Genomic DNA, 20,435 nt, shown 5'->3' with positions numbered 1-20,435 from the left:
TTCACAAGAGTAACGTGTACGCACTCCTGTTGGACTTAGGTCACTTTCTCCTCAGAGTTAGGTCACAGAGCATCACTGTGTTCACAGTATCTTATTGAGTCATGGAAGTCCCTCACTTATGTGAGAGCCATCTCTACTAATTCCCATTCACCTTCAGTGAATTAAAAACTGTGTGAGTGATGATGTGGTCAGCGTACTGTTCACACACTGATTCTCGTTCCAGGGCCTGTTGACATTCAGGGATGTGGCCATCGATTTCTCTGAGGAGGAGTGGGAGTGCCTGGACCCTGCCCAGCAGAATTTATACAGAGACGTGATGTTAGAGAACTACAGGAACCTAGTCTTCCTGGGTGAGCATGGGTCTCTTCAGATTCCTGATCAATCATCAACATGTATTTCCTTGCCTTGCAGACTGTCTTTTGGGAACTTCTCTGCAATGAGTTTCAGACTTGTGCTTTCTCGAGAAAAGAATACTAGTTACATTTCTTTTCGTCTTTAATCTCCCCCTTTCTTGGTGTGATATGCATCCATCGCTCTAGATAAGTGATACCTAGAGTATTCAGTGATGTGAAATACTGTGGCCTACACGTAGCAAAGGAGGCAGCTGGGAGGCCCAGAGATCAAGGAGGAAGCCATACTTCAGAATGTTGGTTGAGAAGTTATCCCAGCAGAAAAGATATCTCAGCAGCTTAGGTTTTTGCCTGTTGCTGTCATGGAAGAACACACACTGCCCCCTGTCTGTCATGGAAGAACACACACTGCCCCCTGTCTGTCATGGAAGAACACACCCTGCCCCCTGTCTGTCATGGAAGAACACACACTGCCCCCTGTCTGTCATGGACGAACACACACTGCCCCTGTCTGTCATGGACGAACACACACTGCCCCTGTCTGTCATGGACGAACACACACTGCCCCCTGTGGGTCATGGAAGAACACACACTGCCCCTGTCTGTCATGGAAGAACACACACTGCCCCTGTCTATCATGCTTTCAGGGTGGTGACTCTCCTGCTTTTCCTGCAGTGATGCCCCAGCTCATTCCCATTAACGACAACACTTCCCTTTGCTTGTGAGGGTCAGCATGATCTAACAGCTCTTCCATTATTTGTGGGTCTCTAGGAAAGGTGTCCAGATGAAACCACTGTAGTATGTTAATGTCACGAAGCAGTTTCTCTGACATTTATATATTTATTCATTAAAATTCCCTTATCGGAGCTCTTTCTGAATACTTATAATGGATTTTCTGTGATTTGTTCTCTCTGAATACTTAAAATGGATGGATTCTCTGTGAAATTTTCTGTCATGTAATGAACATCAAGATTCACAGTGACTGCTCTTTTGGGTTTACAGTCACAGGATAAATAGTAGTTATACAAAAGGGTTTGTAAAATAGTGCATATATGGTTATTTACAATTTTGTTGGTTAAATTTTCTTTTTTTCTTTCATTTTATAGAGGAGCTTTTATATTGAAGAGTAGGTTTCCTCACATTAGTTAATACTGTTTTATTTTGTGATCTGGTAGCAATTTCCATTACTTTACAAATTAGGACAATGTTAAGTTGAGACTAAGATATGCATGAACCTTGTTTCTGTTGCCAATAAAATTATATGTACTTTTACTTGCTTAGATAAATATTACCCCTGTTTTTTAAAAAAGACTTTTATATTTCATCCTGCCTATGTACATAGTAATGGAAATTTTATTTAATTTTTTAAAAAAACTTTAGTTGTAGATGGACACAATACCTTTATTTTTATGTGGTGCTGAGGATTGAACCCAATGCCTCACACATGCTAGGTGACTGCTCGAACACTGAATCACAACCCCAACCCCAGAAATTTTCTATACATAAATGTAATGGGGAATTGAATTCAAGGGTGTGCTAATAATGAGCTGCATCCCCAGCCCCTTTTAATTTATATTTGGAGAGAGTTTCTCAGTAAGTTATTGAGAATGGCTTTGAATTTACAGTCTTTCTGCCTCAGAATTGCTAGTAGCTGGGATTACATGCATTCCCATCATTTATATATTGATGAGTTTTTTCTTATTTATAGATAAAGATCATAGCATTTAAATGGTTGCTTTCAAAAATTTTGCAATTGTATTTATCTATGTGCTGTTTGAAATTTTAATTTTGATCAAAAGCACAAAGTAAAACTTGGTTTCTACAGCATTTCAAGTTTTACTGTTCAGTAATATTAATTGAAACTCTTACACAATACATCTTTAGAAAATTTACATCTCAGAAAGCAAAAATTAATTTCCATCTAAACAAGTCCTTATTTCTGTCTGCATCACAAACTCCAGTCTCATTTTTGTTCAGAAAGGGTTTTTTAATTTTTTTAGTTTAGATATCTCATATTGGTATAATTCTGCAACATTTGTCTTTTTGTTAGTGACTTATTTCAGTTAACATAATGTACTAAAGATTCATCCTTATAGATTTTAGAAATTTAAAAAAAGTTTTTTCTTACCATTTTTGACTTAAAAATATTATAGTTTCTATATTTTGAATTACCTCATCCACTCATTTCAAGGGAGGTTTGGTTTACTTCCACACAATGGCTTTGTTGAATAACACTGCAGTAAACATTGGTGTGCAATGTCTTCAAATGATTGTTTAGTATTCTTCTAGTAATTAATAACTCCCACTTTCCTAATGTTCAATTCCTAATGTTTTGTTTTGTTATTTTGATGAAGCCATGTTTTTCTTTGTGTGCTGTACTCTTTTTAGTTGGTTTGTCTGTTAAAAAAACAGGCAACAATAGATTATATGCTCAATTTTGAAAATATGTGGAAGTTTGTAAATAAATAAAAAGGAGGCAAGCATAATGCTGCATGCTTTAATCCCAGATATTTGGAAGGCCATGCTAGAGGATTTCAAGTTTTAGCACATCACAGCAACTTAGTCTCACCTTGTCTCAAAATGAACAATTTAAAAAAGGCTTGCGTTGTAGCTCAGTGATGCAGCACTTGTGGCCTTAATCCCAAGCATTACACATAAACAGATTAAAAGTAGAATGACCCTGTAATCCAGAAATGCAAGTACTAAATACGTATTCAGAAGAGATTAAATCTGCATGTTGAGGAGATAGTTCCACTACCATATTCAGTGCAAGTACTGTGCACAATAGTCAAATATGGACATACCTATGTACCCATCAATGACTGGGAGAAAAACTATGATATTTCTACATGATTACTATTAAGCTATAAAAAAGAACGTACCTTGTCATTTAAGGTGACCTGGGATGAATATACAGGATTTTGCATTAAGTTAAATAAGATGGACACAGAAAGTCAGCTGTGGGAGCATTTGATTCACAGGTGGAAATCAGAAATGCAGAGTAAAATTGTGTTCACCAAGTACTGGGGTTTGTGGAGTATTAGTGTTGGTCAAAGTCTACATTTTTTTTTTTTTTTAAATTGGACATAAAGTCAGTAGTTGTAATTTATCTCGTGGTGAGCATAATGTATTGTACTCTTGATAAATGCTGATAGAATGAATATAATGCTTTCTAAGCACACACTGATAATTATATGAAATAATGCTTGCATTAATTCACTAGATTTAGTCATTTCACCATGTATTTGTTCTTTAAAAACCATTGTACGTTTAGTAAATATACAAAATTTAATTTGTCAGTGAAATAAGTCTACAAATAACAAAAATTTTAAGAGGTAAGATACAAGTCTTGATCACCATGTGTTGACTTCATCCAGGTAATATGGTCCTAGGCCATGCCAGGGTTTTATTCCCTCTCAAGTTTTTTTTTTTTTTTAATGGTGAATTTTTTTGAAGCATATGCATGTTTTGAGTGTAACATTTTGTCTATATGTCTTCTTCAGAGTCCATTGGCTTTTACCCCTGATGAACATCTCTGTAATTATCATCCAAGATCTATCTCTTATTTCCAGGTCTCTGTGTCTTGGCAGATAGAAACCAGTATTCAGACAGTCCTCAAGAAAGCCACAAATGTTTGTATATGCTTCATGTTTCCTTTATATTACTGAGAGAGAAGGGAGTTGGTAGATTTTTTTTCTAATTGCACAGTGCTATATTATGGAGGAGGGTAAGGTGTGTTTGATAAAAGGAACAGAGTTTCCTACCTTCTTTTATATCACTCTCCTCAATAATGTATTCATCTTGGATCCTATGTTGTCTAAGATGGTTTGAGCAATTCTCACAAAGTAATTTTGTTCTGTACATTTTTATTTAGTCTATATATTTCTGGAGTAATGACGGTCTTGGATTTACTGCTGATGTCCTGACATGGGTATAATTTTAAATGTTATGTTTGAAAATATACTAATTCACCCCAGCCCAGTAAGTAAAATAATTGTTCTTTTCATTTATTTCAGCCACAACTTCTCATCATCATACCCGTGAGTCTCCACCAGAGCAGGGAATAAAATATTTATTTCAACAAATGATGAAGGGAAGGTATGGAAATTGGACTTTGACTATTTACAACTAAGAAAAATACAGGAAATTTTAAGTGTGAGTGAAGGTTAAAAATCATATTACAGGGACAAAACCAATTAGCAGTGGCTATTCATAATGAAAACTTCATTGCCAGCAGACATGAAGACCATTTAATTCTCAGAAAAGAATTCAATTTATGCCAGTTACTTTTGAGGAGCCATGTATGTCTTTAAGAATATATCCACAGCACTTTTTGAAGCATATCCTCTGAAAGGAAATGTAGAAAATTTGAAAAGAGATCTAGTCCATGTTTCAATTTTTAACTTGACCAATTTCAAATGTAGCATTGAGTTAAACTTCTGGTTAAAAATTTGTATAGATAAGACATTTAAAAGTAAAGGACAAGTTTCTAAAAGTGCTCCATTTGAGAGTGTCTTTACAAAATGTCCATTATTCTTCAATTAAAAAAGAATTTCTTCTTGTGCCCAAACATAAAATTTTAATGATTGTGGGGAGGTTCTTACCCACTATTGCTTAATAGATATTTGGATATAGGTTTCTGGGAAGTATGCTACATGTGTAATTAAACATCTCTAGCCAGGTCTCTACCCTGATTAGTTACCAGTGTGTTTATATTGGTGGTAAAAATATGAACATAGGGAAACTCATAAAAACCTTACTATTGGTTGCAATGCCAGAAATCATCAATGTCCTCATTTTTCAGAGAACCCTTACAAAGATGAACAATGGGGGAAAGTGTTATTTTAATGCTTTAAGCTTAACTACCATCCAAATAATTCACAGGCAAAAAAGCCTTGCAAGTATAAAGTATGTAAAGGAGCACTTAATCAAATTGCAAAACTTACTCAGTAGAAGAGAATTCATACTGGAAGGGAGCCCTATGAATTTAAAAAATGTATCAAAACATTTCATTGTTCAAACCTTTCTAAACACTATAGATACCATGACAGTGATAAGCCCTACAAATCTGAAGAATGTGGCAGAATTTTTAAACTACGATCACCCCCTGTTAAGCATCAGAGAATTTGTGTTGGGGTGAAGCCTCGCAAGTGTAAAGAATGTGACAAAACCATTAACAATTGCTCAACTCTTTCTAAACATCTCAGGTGGCATAGCAGTGACAAAAAAAAAAGCTCAGATGATACTCAACACCAGATACTTTGTACTGGAGACAGATCCTACAAATGTACACAATGTGCCAAAGCCTTAAAGAATTTTTCAGTCCTTATTCAACACCAGAGTACTCATGCTGGAAAGAAGAAGTACAACTGTGAAGAATGTGGCAAAGATTTTCATATAAGATCATTGCTTACTGGACACCAGAGAATTCATACAGGAGAGAGGCCCTACAAATGTGAAGAATGTGGCAAAAGTTTTTTTCAAAGCTCAAAGCTTACTCTGCATGAGAGAATTCATACTGGAGAGAAGCCCTACAACTGTGAAGCATGTGGCAAAGGTTTTCGTTACAGATCAAACCTTTTGATACACACGAGATTTCATACTGGAGAAAGACCCTACAAATGCGAAGAATGTGGCAAGGGTTTTAGTCAAAGAGCAGGCCGTACTGTACACCAGAGAATTCATACTGGAGAGAAGCCCTACACATGTGAGGAATGTGGCAAAGGTTTTAACCAAAGATCATCTTTTAAGGAACACCAGAAGATTCATACTGGAGAGAGGCTCTACACATGTGAAGAATGTGGCAAAGGTTTTAAATGTAGATCATCTATTAAGAAACACCAGAGAATTCATACTGGAGAGAAGCCCTACAACTGTGAAGCATGTGGCAAAGGTTTTCGTTACAGATCAAACCTTTTGATACACAAGAGATTTCACACTGGAGAAAAACCCTACAAATGCGAAGAATGTGGCAAGGGTTTTAAGCAAGGAGCACATCTTAAAGAACACCAGAAAATTCATTCTAGAGAGAAGTCCTACAAATGTAAAGAATGTAACAAAACTTTTAATGAAATGCAAAAACCTATTCATACTGGAGAGAAGCCCTACCAATGTGGAGGATGTGGCAAAGCTTTTAATCAAGAATCCTACCTTATTTACTACCAGGGAATTCGTACAGGAAACAGTCCCTACACATGTGGAGAATGTGGCAAAGGCTTTCATTACAGATCAAACCTTACTGTACACCAGAGAATTCACACTGGAGAGAAGCCCTACACATGTGGAGACTGTGGCAAAGGTTTTTGTCGAAAAGCAAACCGTAATAACCACCAAAGAATTCATACTGGAGAGAAGCCTTACAGATGTAAAGAATGTGGTAAATGTTTTTCTCAAACATCGCAACTTAAAGTACACCAGAGAACTCATACTGCAGAGAAGCCATAGAACTGTAAAGAATGTGGCAAAGCTGTTAGTCAAAGATCGAAGCTTGCTGAACATCAGAGGATTCATACTAGAGACTGGCCCTACACATGTGAAGAATGTGGCAAAGGTTTTTCTTACAGGTCAAACTTTATTGAACACCAGAAAAATCATACTGGAGAGAAGCCCTAGAAATGTGAAGAATGTGGAAAAGGTTTGAAGTAAAGAGCACATCTTGAAGATCACCAGAAAATTCATACTAGAGAGAAGCCCTGCATATGTGAGGAATGTGGCAAAGGTTTTAAAGGTCATATTTTAAGAAGCATAAGAGAATTCATACTGGAGAGCAGCCCTACAAATGTGAAGAATGTGACAAAGCTTTTTGTCTTAGATCAGTACTTGCTCAACACCAGAAAGTTCATACTGGAGAGAAACCCTGCAAATGTGAAGAATGTGGCAAAGGTTTTATCCAAAGATTATACTTTATTGACCACCAGAGAATTCATACTGGAGAGTGGTCATAGCATTGTAAAGAAAATAGCAAAGGTTTTGATTGAAGATCATGCCTTACTCTACATCAAACATTACTAAGAACTGAAGAATTCATAGTGCATAGAAACCCTAAAATTGTAAGTAATGTGTCCAAGCCATTAATCAAATTTCAAACATTCTTGAAAATATGAAATTTCATACCTGTAGTGAATGTGGAATAACATTTGTCCAAAATATATACCATTGATAACAAAATACTTAAAATAAAAATCCTTTTCAAACATAAAAAGTATACTAAACTCCTTATCTATACTATGTACTTTTTTTTTTTTTTTTTTTTTGCAGTGCTGGGGATTGAACCCAAGGTCTTGTGCTTATGAGGCAAACACTCATCCCTAGTCTCTATACCACATATCTTGATGAGTATGAGGATTATTGAGAGGAATCATGTTATAAGGAAAATGGGTAATTGACTTTAAGTTTTGCTTAAAATTTATTAAACATCATTGGCTGATGTGGTAGAAATAGTGAAATCAGCACAAATTGTATAGTGCAAATAGGGTATTTATTAAATCAAATATTTTAAATCAGACATTACCAAATACACTCACTTGAAATTGGGAGAAAACATAATTATCATAGTTGTTTATATTAGAAATTAATTTTGGGGGAGATTTGCAGATGTGGAATAGAGGATGTCACTTTTCTGACTGCACTGTGGCTTGAAACTGAGAAGGGCAGCTTCTCTGCAAGGTGTATGAAAAATAGGGAAATTACTGGGAGTTAATACTGGACACTTAAAACGTGGGGGACTCAGGAGTTTGGGTGTAATAAAATAAGGATGAAATCCCCAGCACCAGCTGAAATGGACCTTCTGCAAGAAAATAAGAGGGATAAGGTCATTAACCCACATTTTTAGAAGAGCGGTACATGTCTGGGTACAGAGTGATAGAGATCATAGCCACTGCTGGACTGACTTGAAAAGTGTGTTGCACAATGCCTTAGTGTGAGAAAGAAGCCATGTCCCTTCAGTTGCCTGCAGAGGACAGAGGAATAAACCATTTTCCAGCTGTGCTGTGGGGGCTGGCACCTCAGGGTGCCAATTCCAGACAAACACAACCTGAGCCCAAAATACAGGTCTGGCAAACCCATACTGCATGGAAAGGAGAGTGCCTAAGTGACAGGAGAAAATTGAACAAGGAGAGTGGTTTACACAGGGTAATACAGGTCTTGGAAACCCGCCCAGCTCTCTCCCTTGAGTTCAGCAGCTCACAGGACCAGCTGAGAGAGACATCTTCCCAGGAATTGAAACATGCAGGCATGAGAGTGATTGAGTTGGAGACAGCCCTAGGGACCAGGAAACATGGGGTTGGTGGGTGTCAGAGGGGACAAAGGATTGGCTCCTTAGCCACACAAGTAGAACCAAGGGGTGATTTCTGGGAGGCAATCCCCGTCATGGACCAGCAATTACTGGAACTCCAGAGGTGCACTGATTTAAAATCTTCAGATCAAGTCTAAATCCCTCTTGCAGTATCTTTAACTTCAGGATCTCCTTTCACACACCATTGACCCCACCTTCTGTGTGAAGCAAAGGACACACCACTATCCACCCCACCCAGCACTGCTGAGATGGGAAACCAGTAAATTTTTGAACTTCAATGCAAACAATTCTTTGTTTTCACTGAAATCTGTTTAAATTTTTTTTCTGTTTAATGAGACCTGAGTGGTTCTTTGACACTTACACCTATGCATAGTTGTCTATTTTCTCATTTCTAGCATCTTCTAAAGGCAGTTATTTTTCACGGCTAAGCATCTTGAGGGTTAGGATGTTTGATTAGTATATTTTGGTTTTGTGTTGTATGCCTTTATTTTTAGTTGTATTTTACACATTTTTCTTGCCTTATCTATTTCCATTGAGACTCTTTTCTTCTGCTCACAAACTCTATTGTTCTCTTTCACCCTTTATTTTTTACTTCTACTTTCTCTCCTTCATCATACTCATCTTATTCTACATCTTTTCCATTCTCTTCCTGCTCACCACTTGAAATTGTAAAGCTTTTTGCAAACTTACTGCTTTTAATGTTGGTGACAACTGATCTCATCATTTCTGTTTATTGTGTCAAGGTCGTAGATGTCATAGCAGGAACTATTTAGTTTACTGCTGTATATTGTTTGCAGTGGTTGTTATTATTTGTATCCCTCTGAACTATGGGATACTGGAAACTTTCAGGAACACTCTGTAAGTCCACAGGGTAGAAACTCTACTGCCTCCAATCCATACTGTTAGATTGATAGGCACACAAACAATATGAAAAAGCAAGGGAGTAAACTGTCCCAAACAGAGCATGATACTTCAGTAGCAGAGTCCTTCGGTGGAAGAAATGTCAGACAAGGGGTTTAGAAAGTTCATAGTTGAATTGATCTGTGAGGTAAAGGACTATGTAAAAAGTGAAAAAAAGAATACAGCAAGTAAAAGATCAATAAAGAGATTCTCAAAGAAATCAAGCAGAATTCCTCGAAATTACAAAATCAATAAACCAAATTAAAAATTCAATGGAAAGCACCACCTGCAGACTAGACCACTTGGAAGGTAGTTTCACAAAGACAAAATATAAAATTTTGAAAATAAAGTTGACCATGGAGGAAAGATGTTAAGACACAATGAACAGAACTTCCAAGAAATATGGGAGAACACAAAAAGACCAAATATAAGATTTGTTGGGGTAGATGAATACTCAGATACAAATGGAAGGAATGCACAAGGTTTTCAGTGAAATATGCCTGAGAATTTTCCAAACCTTAAGAGTGAAATGGAAAATCAAATACAAAAGGCATACAGGGGCCCAAATATACAAAATTATAACAAGCTCACCAAAGCTTATTATTGTGAAAATGCCTAATGTATGTATGATAGATTTTAAAGTATTCCAGAAAAAAACAATATGCTGCATTTAGAGGGAGACCAATCCAGATCTCAACTGATCTGGATCTCAGCCCACATACTTAAAGCTAGCAGGTCTTGGAATAATATATACCAATCTGAGAAAAATGGGTTCTAGTCAAAATTTAGCTTCAGAATTGAGGGTAAAATAAAAACCTTCCATGTTAAATAAAAGAATTCACAAACCAGACAGCCTGCATGACAAAACATATTCAGTAAAATATTTTATGAGGAAGAAACAAAAAATAAGATCAAAAAGGAGCAAAGGAGGAACTATGCTAGAAGAATATCAATCAAAGGAGAAACATTCAAATTAAAAATCAGATATAAAAGTTGTAGGCAATAAAAATTATTGTGGCGGGTGAAACCCGGGGCCCAGGATTATACCACGTGCATCTAAAGATGGCGACTGGCAGAGAACAAACGGTGTCCTGATTATGCCTGGAGAGAGGCAGGAAGCGTTTACAATTGGCTGTATGATAATCAGTTCAGCCGCCTAGTGCGCAGACAGATATACTTTACATGTATGCTTGAGCGAGTGATCGCTTGACCTTTAACAGGATTGGATGGACATTTCTGGTTACAATTGCTTATGCATGAGACTGCTTATATATTGAAGGTATTATTTGAATAAATGGGAAGCTGCTTCATGAACCTCTGAAGTGTATGTGTCTTTCGTCCTGCTGGTTGGGCCATAAGCGCGAGAAGCAGCGCCGAGCTGCTTGGAGCAGCCAGGCAAGAAGCCACGGCTTTCTGTAAGCGACGTGAGCCACTTGAAGCAGGCCCGGCGGAAAGCGCGGTTTTCCGTAAATTATTTCTCAATAATAACATTGAATGTAAATGTCCTAAACTCACCAATCAAAAGACAGACTGGCTGACCTCAAATAAGACCCAACAATATGCTATCCCTGAGAGACTTACCTCATAGGCAAAGACATCCACAGACTGGAGGTAAATGGGTGAGAAAAAGTGTATTATTCACATGGATGTTGTAAATAAACAGGGGTTTCTATTCTCATAACACGTGAGGGGACTTGAAGCCAGTCAATCAAAAGGTGCAAGCAAGTTCATTTCATACTGCTTAAGGGAATTGTACATCATAAAAGATATGACAATCTTAAGTATTTATGCCCCAAACAATAGAGCATCTACATATATCAAAACACCCTTCTCAACTTCAGGAATCAAATAGATCACAAAAGAGTAATACTGGGTGATTTTAATATGCCTCTCTCATCACTGGATAAATCTCCAAAACTGAAGAAGGAATGTATAGAACCAAAATGGAAAATTAATAAATCAGACTTAAAAGACATAGAATATTTCATCCATCGATGACTGAGTACATGTTCTCAGCAGCACATGGATCCTTCTCTAAAATAGACTGTATTGTAGGTCACAAAGCAACTTAGCAGATACAAAAAAATAGAGATAATACCTTGCATTCTATCAAATTCTAATGGATTGAAATTATAAACCAATGATAAAACAAGTTACTCTAACACTTGTTGATTAAATAATGTGATATTGAATGACAAAGGACTAGAAGAAATCAGGGGAAATAAAAAATACTTAGAGGTCAATGAGAATAGTGGCATGATTTATCAAAATCTCTGGGGTACTATGCAGGCTTTCTGAGAGGAAAATTCATTATATTGAACTCATTCATTAAAAATAGTCACAAAAAATTAACACTTCTCACAGGTCTAGAAAGAGAAGAATAAATCAAAACCAAGTGTAGTACAATACAGGAAACAATTAAAATCAGCCAAAAAATTAATGAAATTGAAAAAAAAATCAGTGAAACAAAAATTTTATTCTTGGAAAAGAGCAAAATTGAAAAACCCTTAGCTAAGCTAGCCAAGAGAAAGAGGTAAAAATTTCAGATTACTAAAATCATGATGAATAATGAAATTTCACCACAGACACAACTGAAATACAGATGATAATAACAAACTCCCAAAATTTATATTCCAATAAAATAGAAAATCTCGAAGAGATTGACAGATTTGTGCATGACAGATTCCTAGAATTCTCATATGCTTGACCCAAAATGTATCAGAAAGAGATAGAAATTTCAAGCAGATCAATTTCCATCAATGAAATTCAATATGTTATCAAAAACCTGTCTATAAAGAAAAGCCCAAGATTCTCAGCCAAGTTCTACCAGGCCTTCAAAGAAAAACTAACACCAATCCTCAAACCTTTCATGAAATTGAAAATGAGGGAGCCCTTCCAAACTCATTCTGTGAAGTCAGTATTGCCCTGATGCCAAAACCAGACAGTGATTCACCAAGGAAAGAAAACTTCAGATCCAAATCTCTAATGAACACAGATGCAATGATTCTTAATAAAATACTGGCAAACTGCAGACAAATGCACATTTAAAAGATAGTGCACCATGATCAAGTGGAGTTCATCCCATGGATTCAAGTTTGCTTCAACAATAGAAATAAATGTAATTCATCACATCAATAGACTTACATACAAGAGTCATAATTATCTTGATAGATGCAGAAAAAGTATTTCAGAAAACACAGCACCTACATGCTCAAAAACTAGGAAAATGAGGGATAACAGATACGTACCTCAATATTGTATAAGGTATATATGTTAAACCCAAGGCCAACATCATTCTAAATGGAGAAAAATTGAAAGCATTTCCTCTGCAAACTGGAACAAGTCAGGAATGCCCTCTTTCACCATTTCTATTTAACATAGCCCTTGAAACTGTAGTGACAGCAATTAGGCAGAAGAAAGAAATTAAAGGGCTACGAGTAGGAAGAGATCAAACAACCCCTATTTGCTGTTGACATGACCCTATATTTAGAAGTCAGAAAAAGTTCCACTAGAAAACTTTGAGAACTCATAAGTGAATTCAGCAAAGTAGCTGGATATAAAATTACCACCCATAGACCAATTGTGTTCTTACACATTTATTTTTAATCAAATGAAAGAGAAATTAAGAAAACTATCCCATTTACAATAGCCTCCAAAAAACAAAATATTTGGGAATCAATCTAATAAAAGACGCGAGAGACATTTACAATGACAACTACAGAACACTAAAGAAATGGAAGGCCTTAGAAGATGGAAAGATGACCCATGTTCTTGGATATGCAGAGTTAATCTTGTCAAAATGACCCTATTGCCAAAAGCTGTACACAGATTGAATGCAATTTCTATTAAAATTCTAGTGGTGTCTTCATAGATATAGAAAAAACAGTCACGAAATTCATCTGGATAAATGAGGCCCAGAATAGCCAAAGCAATACTCCACATGAAAAGCAAAGCAGGAGGCATCAAAATACCAGGCCTCAAAATATACCAGAGAGCTATAGTAACAAAAACAGTATGGCATTGGCACCAAAACAGATATGAACGAAGGAACAGACTAGAAGACACAGACACAAACCGACATAAATACAGTTATCTCATACTAGACAAAGGTGCCATAAACATCCATTGGAGAAAAGATAGCCTCTTCAACAAATGGTGTTATGAAAACTGAAAATCCATATTAAGCAGAATTAAATTTATCCCCTATCTCACTCTGCACACAAGTCAAAGTGGATCTAATGCCTAGGGACCCTATGCATTAGACCAGAGTCCCCATGCCTACTAGGAGAAAATGAAGGCCCAGCTTTCCATCATGTTTGCTTAGGAGTTTCTCCAAAAGATTCCTAAAGGGCAAGAAATGGGGTGATATCAAACTAAAGACTAGGGAGCATGCCATTCAGGAAGTAGTGTGGGTATCGTTAGTGGCTGTAGCCAAGTTTATTGTAATATTCAGGAGCAGAAAAAGTTCAAAAACTTGAACTTTGAAGGAGGGAGTAATGTTGGGGGCTGTGCCATGTGGGCTTCACCGGGATGGCCAGCCGGAGGTTGCTTTGATCACATCGGCAGTGAGGAGGTTGATTAATATAAGCACACCCAGGTGATTTATCATTGGCCATTTTCAATTAAGTCCACACACACAACGCGAGCACAGGTGTTCCTGAATGCTCCTGCTTGGGCCTGCTTGTTTTAACCTTTGCTGTGATAGGGTAGCTGGCTCCTCGCCTGATCTCAACTAGTGTGGCCCCGCCCTCTGCCTCCTGGAGGGAATATAAGCGGGCAGTAAGCAGCAGGCAGCGGCAGAAGGCAGATCTGGAGGGAGAACTGAGAACACACCTCTAGGTCGTAGATCAGAGATCGCAGTGCGCGGGTCGCACCACTAAGAAGTACCTCAGATAGATAGCACCTAGTTCACAGGATGCGGGACCTACCTCTAAGAAGAAGCAGTGGAACTCTTAAGAAGAAATAGATCTCTGATAAGCATAGAAGCCTGTCTTTCTCTAAAACTTCCTCTATAAGCAAGGCCTATCTTTCTCTCAAAGCTTCTCTTCCTCTAAAATCAAGCAAGCCTCTTTTTCCTCAATAAGCTAGGGAATAAGCAAGCAAGCAAGAAAGCAGCACACTAAAGAGAAAGATAATAGAAGTAGCTCAGTTTCCAGTCCACCTCCGATAAATACCCGCGCAATTGTTGCTGCAGGTGGTAACAAATATCCACAGGATTGTTGCTGCGGGCGGCAACAGAGTAAAAGTGGGGCTAAGGACGTTATAGTTGTTAAAGACCTTACTTCCACCGAGGAACGCTAAAGAATTTGCCCAGAGAATGTAAGAAAGATGAATTGAGGGCACCCCTTGAATTGGTAAGATCACCATCTCAGACTCAAGAGAGTAAAAGTAAAAATTCCGTTAAGAAGAGACCACTGGGGCACCCTTCCCCAGGGGGCCTAGTGAGTTGATTCTGTGTGCTCAGTCACCTAGGTACTCCAAGGCTTCTGCAACCAGGGTGCCTGGAGGCTTGTCTACTTCTCAAGATAATGACAGACCTTGGCATCAACCAGTCATGCTTGTTGTACAGGAATGCAGGATGTCAGAGTTGGAGGAGATGGAGGCTTCCACCAAGAGTTCAAAGGGAGGCCAGGCAAAGTACAGCAGGGTCAGAGTCCCTATGGGCACCTTCTGAGAGGGCCATGCATGGAGATGTGAGGAGGAAGCCAAAGCGGCAGTGGAGACTCCCAAGATTAAGAAATGTACCTAACTGTGGAACATCCAGTGAGGAAAGCTGCAGGAGTGGAGCAGACGAACAGTAGAAAAGCCGCTTAGGCTATAACCAACAAGACCACGGGGCAGAGCTACACAAGCCCTTCTGAGGGGACACACGCATGTGCTCAATGTGGACACAGAACTACAGGACTTGTCTGCCCAGCTGTACTTTGGTCTTGCTTTGGTCCTATCTCTTATGTGTATACCCCCATTTTTCTGAATGGAAGTGTTCACTCTGTGCCTTTATATATTGGATACTTGTAAATTGCTTTTGAATTTTATTGGCACTCATGCTGTGAATCTGCCCTGAGTCTCAGGAGATTTTGGACTTAAACTTTCGGGCTATCTTGGAAATGTTGATACTATGGTGACTTTTGGGAGTGGACTAAATGTATTTTGCATTGTGAGAAGGTCATCATCTTTGGCTGGTCAGGTACAGAGTGTTATGGTTTGGATGCGAGGCATCCCCCTAAAGCTCATGTAGGAGATGATGCAAGAAGGTTTACAGGAGAAATGATTGTGTTAGGAGAACTGTAACCCAATCAGTGAATTAATTCCCTGATGGTAACTCACTGCGTGGTAACTGAAGTCAGGTAGGATTTGGCTGAAGGAGATGGGTCACTGGGGACTTGCCTTAGGGTATGTATTTTGTATCTGACTTCTGATCATCATGTGAGTTTCTTTCCTCCACCTCACCCTTCTGCCATGATGTTCTGCCTCATCTTGAGCTCCAAGGAATGGAGTCTGCCATCTGTGGATTGAGACCTCTGAAACTGTGAGTCCCCAAGTGAACTTTTCCTCCTTAAAATTTGTTCTTGTCAGGTCTTTTAGTCACAGCACCAAAAAAGCTGACTAAAACAACCCAGTTATCCCACTCCTTGGTATATATCCAAAGGGCTTAAAATCAGCATACTACAGTGATACATTCACCTCAATGTTTATAGGAGCTCAGTTCATAATAGCTAAGCTGTGGAACCAACCTAGGTGCCCTCAACAGATGAATGAATAAAAAAAGGTGGAATATATACAGAGTGGAATATTAGTCATAAAAAAAGAATGACTTTATGACTTGGTGGTAAGTGGATGGGTCTGGAGATTATCATACCTAAGTGAAATAAACCAATCCCAGAAATCAAAGGTTGAATGTTCTGTCTGACATGTGGATGCTAACATACAACAAGGGCGGGTTGGGAGGAGAATAGAGATTCAGTGGATTAGGCAATGAAGGACAGGGCAATGAAGGGAAGGGAAAAGGGATGGGAACGGGAGAGACAGTAGAACAAATTGGGCGTGACTTTCCTATATCCATATATTAATATTACACAATGAATATCATGATGAAAAACCACAAGAATGGCATACTAATAAGTTATACTCCCTGAATGTATAATGTATCAAAATATACTCTCCTGTCATGTATATCTAAAAGAAATATTTTTTTGGATTTTGTACTGAATTTTAATTTTCTAATTTTTATTTTTTGTATCATATGTTGAACTCAGGGATGCATAACCACTGTGGCACATCCCCAGCTCTTTTTATTTTTTTTATTTTGAGACAGAGTCTCACCGAGTTGCTTAGGGCCTTGCTAAGTCACTGACGCAGGCTTTGAACTTGTGAAAGTTCTTCAGCCTGCCAAGGATTACAGGTATGGACCACCATGCCCAGCTTTCAGTGAATTTTTACTTGTACTCACATTATGTCTGCAATTTGTAACTAAATAAAAGTGAGTGTTAAAATAGCACTGTCATGTAACAAATCATGTCATTTTGTTACAGATATCACACAGTTCTACTCTATTAGAGGATCTGTGTAACAGTAAAACATACTATTGGGCAAATAGTGCCATAACATCTCCATTAATTCTTTTTACACTTGTTACTCAAACTTTACTTGGGAAGTATTATTTGCAAAAATCAGCTCTGTGTGTATTTTTTTCCTGTAGTAATGGAGAAATTAAGAGAGTTATAGGAATGATATATGGATATGAAAATAAACACCAGGCATCCACGTCTTGAATTTCAACTTTAACAACTTACCTTATAGAGTGGCAGTACTCCTACAGGTCCTACAACTAGAGAGTCGTACAATCTCCCAAGCATGGGGATTGTGAAGACCCAATGATGGGGAGCCAGCAGTATATATTCTGTGAAAAGGAAGGTCACTGAAGAGGGACATACTCTCTCTGCTTCCATGGGAAGCCATGTGGTCATTAGACACTGACCCACCCTGGCTCTTGGAAAGTCTGACTGGTAGAAAAAAGAAGACTGAAGACGCCAAGCAGTTCCTCATGAACTAACTTCCTAAGAGTAATCCCAGAGAGACTTTAGTGATCTCCAGCAATTTACAAAAAGAGCCCAAGAGAGGACCACCTGTTTAATCTTGGACACCCCACAGGGAAGTATAACCAGAAACAAGTGTAAAATTGTGGGATTAACTCATAGGACATTTAAAACTCCCACAGAATTTATTTCATTAGATATCCTTTGAGTTTCAATGCCTCTCTTATTCTGTTTCATGATTTATAATGCTTTTTATACTTTTTGCAGTGTACAAATACAGGGTGTACGACATGGTCTCCAAAGCTTCTCCACAACTCAGTCCGTATAAGATACATAAACTAAACCTGTCCTCTCTTACAGGAGCACATGCCACCACACAAGGAAGAACAAAATTCTCATTCAAACGAGCCACTAGACTATCTGCAAGTCCTGTTCAGAAACTAAAAACACACCAAAAGTCACTCTATATTTTCTCCATCTGTTACCCTGTGGGTCAATAAAGCACCCACAAATATTGACTCCATTTAAATTGACTTGGATATATGGATATTGAGAGGACTTGCTGTGGAAGCAGTAATGCGTGTGTGGTCCTGGATTTTTATTTCAGCTATGTGGTCATCCTTCCGAGGGGTATGGCTCAAGCTTTCATGCTCATGCCTACTCCATGTCCTCTCATGATGTGTAAGAATTTTAACTATTTATGGGACTCAGAGGGAAGTTTCAGTACTAAATGACTAGGGAAAATCCTAAAGATCTTCCTGTCCATGTGCCATGTGGTCTTTGCACACCCTTGATGGAATATCCAAAGAATGCTGACTCCTCCATGGGTTTGGTTCACTGGCACATGAAAACAGTCATTCACTATCTCAAGGTTATAACACTTCCTTCAGGGATCTGGCCAGTCCTTGAGGAGTTCTGAATTGTCCTTGAAGGAATCGCTAGGTCAGGCGGGTGGTTAGAATGGAGCTTTCTTTGCTCTACCTTGTATTTAAAAAGCCCTCCTGGGAATAAGACCTCAGAGTCTCATCTCTGGAGCAGATGCTCTGCCTGGGACTTCTCAGTCAGGACCATGAAAAGTTGCCCCAGGACTCCCCAGCTACACGACTTCAGGTGTTGGTGTTTCCCCAATCAGGTGATACATTTTTCTTTCTTGCCCATCAGTTTTGTTTTTGCTCTTACTTCCATATTATTACTAAAAGAACCATTACGCTGTGTAAAGTGAGTGTCTTTGTTGCCTATTGGATCTGTCTTGCGAATTCAGTAACTGCATATGTGTGTAATGCTTTAACATCACAAATATGTGTATGTATGATATAACCTAATCAGTCATTATCACATCTTTCATCTCAAATAATTTTCAGTGGTATGGGGATAAAATTGAGAATATTTTCTTGCCTTGGAATACATAGTGCATTATTAATGACTGTAGTCACTCTGCTATGCAATTGCCCCTCTCTGCTCTCTGAGTTTGTCTGTCCATATGATTTTTTTTTTTTTTTTTTTCATTCCCATGCTTTCAACCTGACCTCACACACCATGCTGTGATATAACAAAGTAGAAATTCTGGACATTATTTGCGGAACCACATAATTGGTGCTCTTTAATAGCAGGACTCCTGGGTCTGTTAAACACTTTGAGGAGACTAACCACTGGGTTCTATGATAATAGGAAATTCAGAGATACTTGGATCTACATGAAGATGTAGAGAACATGGGTTCCATGATTGTAATTCTTGCAATGTTTCTGGGTCCTACTTGGACAGCCAAGGAAATGGGGTTTTACCATGGCAGAACTAGCTTTGGAGAGGAAGGACTTGGAGTTTTAAGATGGTGGGACTGATTTTCTGTATGTTCAAATCAGGCAATTGTGGTTCTATGATGGGAGGACTCACAAGGCTACTTTTCTCCATGTTCAAAAGAGACAAGTTGATTTCTATTATGACATGTCTCATGAGGGTTCTGGGATCTAAACAGAGATAAATAGAACCATAGTTCAATGATGGCAGGGTTTTCAAAACTGATTCTTGTGAACAGCAAGGTAAATTGGAATTTATGATGGTAGGATTCCTGGGGCCATTGGATTCTAGTTGAATGCAGGGAACAAATGTTCTGTGATGGCAGCAATCACAAATCTGATAGACTATAAGTGAACATCCAGGAAACTGGGTCCTGGACATCCACGAAATCCAGGTCAGGTAGGCTCCACATGGAGAGTCAGGGAGCTGGCTTTCTATTATTTCAGGACTCTCAGAAATGTTGGGATTTATGTGGAAATCCCAGGGTTCTGGGTTCTGTGATATAAGGATCTAGAGGATTGTTGGTGCTGAGTGGAGAGCCAGGAGATGGGTTCTACAGTGACTGGACCCACAGTGCTGGTAATCTCTATGAGGAGAAAACTTGATTTTATTAGTTGTAGAATTATCAGCATAGATGGACTCTCCTTGGAGTGACATGGAATATGGGTAATATAATTGGAACGATGTGCAGGGAAGCTGAGCTCATTGTGGAGAGCCATATAGTTGGCATTCTCAGATCAGCAGCACTGAGAGTACTACCATCAAAGTGGACAGCAAGGAGCTTCTTTATATGACGGCAGAACTGTCAGGAGTGCTTTTCTTTACTCAGTACCATGTGACTGGGGTACTATGTTAGCAGGATTTGCAGGGACGCTGGGCTAACAGTGGAAAGCCACGTAACTGCATTTATACTTACGCTTGTGCTCACAGGACTGCTGAATTTTATGTGGAGACACAGGAAACTCAGGAAACTTTTTTTTTTAACTAATGAAGGAAGGATTTGTAGGACCGTTTAGTTTAACTAGGTGATCGAGGGAGTAGGTTTTTCAGATCTGCTGGGT

The 20,435-nt window shown here is 38.4% G+C and overlaps 1 protein-coding gene across 1 annotated transcript in view; it reads left to right on the top strand.

Moving 5' to 3' along the window:
- LOC306642978 (uncharacterized protein) overlaps window positions 1-7,119 on the top strand; it is a 28,727-nt gene extending 21,608 nt beyond the window's left edge. The window contains exons 2-4 of the mRNA XM_079108856.1: window positions 224-350; window positions 4,367-4,448; window positions 5,390-7,119. Of these exons, the coding sequence (XP_078964982.1) occupies window positions 224-350; window positions 4,367-4,448; window positions 5,390-6,794 (1,614 nt within the window). The 3' untranslated portion in view covers window positions 6,795-7,119. The remainder of the gene's footprint in view (window positions 1-223; window positions 351-4,366; window positions 4,449-5,389) is intronic.
- Window positions 7,120-20,435: the final 13,316 nt, after the last annotated feature.

Source organism: Sciurus vulgaris (assembly GCF_902686455.1).
Source record: "Sciurus vulgaris genome assembly, chromosome: 13".
NCBI classification, from domain to species: domain Eukaryota; kingdom Metazoa; phylum Chordata; class Mammalia; order Rodentia; family Sciuridae; genus Sciurus; species Sciurus vulgaris.
The sequence above is the reverse complement of the archived record's forward strand: the minus strand, read 5'-3'. Positions and strand labels throughout refer to the sequence as shown.